The sequence below is a fragment of the Podarcis melisellensis genome (genome assembly GCF_964234715.1).
Source record: "Podarcis melisellensis genome assembly, chromosome: 13".
Taxonomy (NCBI): Eukaryota; Metazoa; Chordata; class Lepidosauria; order Squamata; family Lacertidae; genus Podarcis; species Podarcis melisellensis.
The window spans coordinates 47,943,183-47,948,324 of NC_138545.1; the positions used below are offsets into that span (position 1 = coordinate 47,943,183).

At 55.0% G+C, this 5,142-nt stretch overlaps 1 protein-coding gene across 1 annotated transcript; it reads left to right on the forward strand.

Moving 5' to 3' along the window:
- Window positions 1-760: 760 nt before the first annotated feature.
- Window positions 761-3,679, forward strand: LOC309356154 (uncharacterized protein; the record flags this gene model as incomplete). The annotated part of the gene is made up of 6 exons (XM_081887332.1): window positions 761-920; window positions 1,011-1,317; window positions 1,422-1,816; window positions 2,422-2,704; window positions 2,809-2,888; window positions 3,629-3,679. Exons 3-6 carry the CDS (start codon window positions 1,784-1,786, stop codon window positions 3,677-3,679), a joined length of 447 nt encoding a protein of 148 aa, XP_081743458.1. The 5' UTR covers window positions 761-920; window positions 1,011-1,317; window positions 1,422-1,783.
- Between the last annotated feature and the right edge of the window lie 1,463 nt (window positions 3,680-5,142).

Below are 5,142 nucleotides of genomic sequence, written 5' to 3' on the forward strand. Positions count from 1 at the left end.
TTGTTTTGAGCAAGTCCAGCCATGAAGCTAGCTGCCTTCCCTCCCTTTGCCCCACTTAAGAAAGAATCAGGCATCAACATGGGAACTTTAAAAATAAGCTTTATTTACTTTATAATCATGCATCGGTTCACATCAATAGTGGCATTAAAAACTGTGCAGGCAACCCCCCCCAAACCCCAGAAATACACAAAAGGTAGAATTTTGATAAATTGGGATGTCAATGAAAATACAGGCTGGACAACTGTGCCAGACAAGGAATTCCTGGCCTGACTTTTGCAAACCAGGCTGGGGGGTCTAGAAAAGAGCAAATCTGTTAACACACCTGAGATTGCTGGGCACATGACCCAAGGGGAAGTGGGGATGAGCCCTAAAGGTATGGTGGGTACACAGCCTATAGTTTCAAGGGAAAGGTCTCTAGCGGGCTTTGGCTCACATACTGTATCCTGCTTCCTCCACAGGACCAGGCTCCAGGGTTGAGGCTCCAGCTCCAGCTCCCGGGATGAAGGGCGAGAGAACATTCCAGCGGTTCCTGGCTGCCAACCCTCGCACCTTTTCCCCACTGCCCCTTCTCCGTAAGGCCATGGCTCCTTCCTGGCCCTGTTGGGCGCAGAAGCAGCGGCCAAAGTTTCCTCCCATTAAAACAGCTTCTCGGGTTATTATGAGAGGGAGGGGACTTTGGCTGCTGTTTCTGTGCTAGGCCCGTTGGACGCCCGTACGGAGGCCAAGTGGGGAGCCCTGATAAGATCAGCTAAGTGGAAATGCCCCCTTCCCAGGTCCCCCCCCTCCTGCCCCAGACTGGGGCTAGCGTGGCTGGGAGCTAGGAGCCTGCAGATGTCTCCATTTACTTTGCAGAGAGGGAGCCTTTCCCCAACATATACTTTGTTCTGGTCAAATCCCTGGAGAGATGTGACAACCCGCAGGTACTGGGACAGAGGGAACAAAGGGGTCCTTCCATCATTTTTTTGGCCCATCACAGCCCATTCTCATATGATGTCCTGCTTCCTCCACAGGGCCACACTTCCAGGGATGAGGCTCCAGCGCCTGCTCCCGGGATGAAGAATGAGAGACCACCGTGGCGGTTCCCAGCCCCTGACCCTCGCCTGACTCCCCCTCCGTCCGTTCCCCATGCGGGCATGGCTCCTTCCCGGCCCTACTTGGCGCAGAAAGAGGAGTCAAGGTTTCCCCCCATCAAGAACACCTCAAGAGTTATTCTGGAGCCGGGGGAGACTTGGGCTGCTGCCTCTGTGCCAGGCCGGCCGGGACGGATCCCAGACGCCCGTACGGAGGAGTTCAGGGTGGGGCAGCTAATAAGATCAGGTAGGAGGAAATGCCCCCTTTCCAGGTCCCCCCTCTCCTGCTGCAGACTGGGGCTAGCGTGTCTGGGAGCCAGGCACCTGCTGATGTCTCTGTTTGTTTTGCAGCGAGGAGAAGGTTCAGCCTGGGAGCTGCTGCATCCAGGGAGGGACTGGAGCCCAGAAAAAGGCCAGGGCAAGAAGGAGGCTGCTGTGGCACAAAGAATGAACCAAACATTGGAAATTGTGGTATGTTAATTCCATGCGGAATCCATTCCCCACATGTGCAGGAAGGTTGTGGCCCCGACCTGCGTGAACCAGGGCTGGGTTGTCGTGTTGCAGGCCGGTCTTGCACCACCCCCTCGCCCCCCTCCTTCCAAGCCAGGGGTCAGGCGCCCAGGCAGGAGCAGTGATCATTGGCAGCCAGGGGTGACCTGTATTTTCCTTTCTGTCTCCCAGGTCCTAAGAGGCTACTGTACCGCAGGGCCCAAATGGACAAAGGGGTGACGGCCATGGAAGATGTGGTATGTTAATTCCATGGGGAATCCATTCCCCACATTTGCCAGATACGGCTGGGGTGGGTGAAAGTGCGTCTGAGTTGACGTTCTGTCAGTAGTTTTTGGCCCCTCACAACTCATTCTCATGTGATGTCCCTCTTCCTCCACAGGGCCACACCTCCAGGGATAAGGCTCCAGCTCCGGCTCCCAGAATGAAGAACCGAACAACATCCTGGCGGTTCCCGGCTGTCGTCCCTTGCGGCGTGTCCCCACTGCCCCTTCTCCGTATGGGCATGGCTCCTTACTGGCCCGGTTTGGCTCCCTGGGTTGCCTTATCCACAGATGTTGATAGCTTGGCAGGTCCTCAGCTGTGATCCCCAGATGATATTTTCTGGTGTGAATTACTGGTTGGTTACTTCCTCTGTTTTTATTTTCCTTTCTGTCTCTCACACTGTTTTCTTTGCAGTGTGGGAGCCTTTCCCCAACACGTATTTTGTTCTGGCCAAATCCCTGGAGAGATGTGGCGAACATCAGGTACGAGGGCAGAGGGAATGAAGGGATCCTTGTGAAACATCTTTTGGGAGTCCCACCTGTGGCTTCCATTCTCATGTGATGTCCCTCTTCCTCCACAGGGCCACACCTCCAGGGATGAGGCTCCAGCGCCGGCTCCCGGAATGAAGAACCGAACAACATCCCGGCAGTTCCCGGCTGTCGTCCCTCGCGGCGCGTCCCCACTGCCCCTCCTCCGTATGGGCATGGCTTCATCCCGGCCCGGTTTGGCACAGAAGCAGCAGCCAAAGTTTCCTCCCATTAAAACAGCTTCTCAGGTGAGGGAGGAGACTTTGGCTGTTGCTTCTGTGCTAGGCCGGTCGGACGCCCGTACGGTGGAGAAGTGGGGAGCCCTTCTAAGATCAGGTAAATGGAAATGCCCCTTCCCAAGTCCCCCACCCTCCTGCCCCAGACTGGGGCTAGTGTGGCTGGGAGACAGGAGCCTTCTGATGTCTCTGTTTGTTTTGCAGCGAGGGAGAAGTTCAGCCGTGGAACCGCCGCATTCCTCCGGGAGGGACTGGAGCCCAGGCGACGGCCTCTCGCCCCTGAGGTAATTGGATGGGGGGAGGAGGGGGGCCCTAGGACACACACAAGGAGGGCCTGCAGGATCAGGCCAAGGGCCCGTCTGGTCCAGCCTCCTCTTCTCCCTGGGGCCACCCAGTGGGAAAGTCACAAACAGTGGCGGAGCTAGCGGCATTGGCACCTGGAGAGAGGGGGGCGTGGCATGTGACATTTCCTGCATCCAAGCTGCCTTTTGTTGGGGTGCAGAGGGCATGACACTCCGCTCAGGTCTCCTCCACCTTTTTGTGGGGAGTCTTTATGCTTGGAAACCCAAAACTCACCAGGGGCCCTCTGAGCCTGTGCAAAGGGCATGTCCTTCACCCTCAAGCAACCTAAAGGACTGTCTTTCCCCCAGAACCCTGCCTAAGCGTGATTCTCCTGACTGGTGCACTAGCTAACCATGATTTTCTTGCTTTATCTGAGATATGGTTTGCCACTTGCGATTTGTGGGTTTGGGGGTTGGGGAAGGGGTGCCGAAATGTTACCCCTGTTCAGGAGGGCATCCTGGGCGGCCTGCCCCCCTGCCCCTCTTCAGTATGTCACTGGCCACATACAGGATTCGAGCCCAAGAGCCCTCTGCCCACCTGGGACTTCCTGCAACAGCTTTTTGAAGCACTGTCCCTGGCGTTTGGTCTGTGACAGACCATTCACATGTTCAGGGTTTCTTCCCTCAAAGGAACGCGTGGCATCCAGGTCTCCCCTGCCTCAAAGGTTCCTTCTTTCTTGCAGGATCTCGCTTGTGCACCGCTGTGGCTGCTGCTGAAGGTCCCCCACAAATAAAACAGGGCTAGGCCTCCAGGGATGAGGCTCCGGCTCCGGCTCCCAGGATGAAGAACCGGACAACATCCCGGCGGCTCCCGGTTGACGTCCCTCGCACCTCTTCCCCACTGCCCCTCCTCCATACAAGCATGGCTCCATCCCGGCCCGGTTTGGCACAGAAGCAGCAGCCAAAGTTTCCTCCCATTAAAACAGTTTCCTGAGTTATTTCTGAGAGGGAGGAGACACCCGTATGGAGGCCAAGTGGGGGGAGCTTATAAGATCAGGTAGGAGGAAATGCCCCTCCAAAGGCTATCCTGAAGTATTTCCATCACGACTGGTAGCCTTTGACCACCCTCTCCTCCATTCAGTCGCCTCATCTTCTTTTAAAGCCAGGCAGCCAGAGATGCTCTTTTGGTGCCTCTCATGGCCTGTGACAGCCCATTCACATGTCCAGCGATTCTTCCCTCAAAGCAGCCCATAGCGTTGAGTTCTCTCCTGCTTCAAAGATACCTTCTTTCTTCCAGGATCCTCTGTCTGCACCGCTGTGTCTGCTGCCAAAGCCTCCCATAAAATGAACAGGAAAGAGGTAGGAAAGATTTGCATGGGGCTGGGAGAACACCCTCCAAGTCCAGTGTCAACAGAGAATGGGAGAAGAACCATCCTGCATGAGAGCAGAAAGGAGATGCTCTTGTCTTGAAGTTGGTGGGCAAAGCTTTCTTGGGGAGCAATGTCAGGGCAGGGGCATTGGGCATCCATTCCCCACGCCTGCCAGGAGGATACCAAGTCTTTCTTCCTCCACAGGGCCGCGCTTCAAGAGAATGGTCTCCATCTCCAGCAGACAAAGCCCCCAATTTCTATCAACTTCTTTTTTCGCGATCACACGTAGCCAAGTAAGATTGTCCTCCATGAACACAATCTTAACAGTGAGTCCATGATGGCCAATTCTGGGTCCACACGTCCTTCCACAGTTTCCTGGCGGGAGTCATTCATGGTGAGGATTTTCCGAACATGCCTTCCTCTTAGCTCGTTTCTCTCTTTCGTCCTGAGTTTGAGTGTCTTCAAAGTCCATGACACCTTCTGTAAAGGCTGTTCTCCAATTGGAGCGCTCGCAAGCCAGCTTTTCCCAATTGTTTCTACTACATTTCTTTCAGATTCTCTCGAGTCTTTAAACCTCTTTCACTGACCACCAGCATTACATTCTTAAGTTGCTTGGCAAGACGATAATCAGGTATAGCCCAGGTCTGTAAAGCTGCTTTCCAGGTAATTAGAGGGTGTGGTGTGGGGCATCTGGGCATTAGGAATACAAGCCAAGCCTGGCTCCGTGGCCCTCCTAAACAGGGGAAATTCTGTTCCTGGGCAGCTGGCAGAGCTTTTCTTTTCTTGTCAGGGAACGGCCACATGCCCTGGATGACTGGACTGTTGATCCTAAACTGAATAGCTGACCTGCCCAGCTTCAGGTCCCCCACCAACTGCCCCCTTCTAGA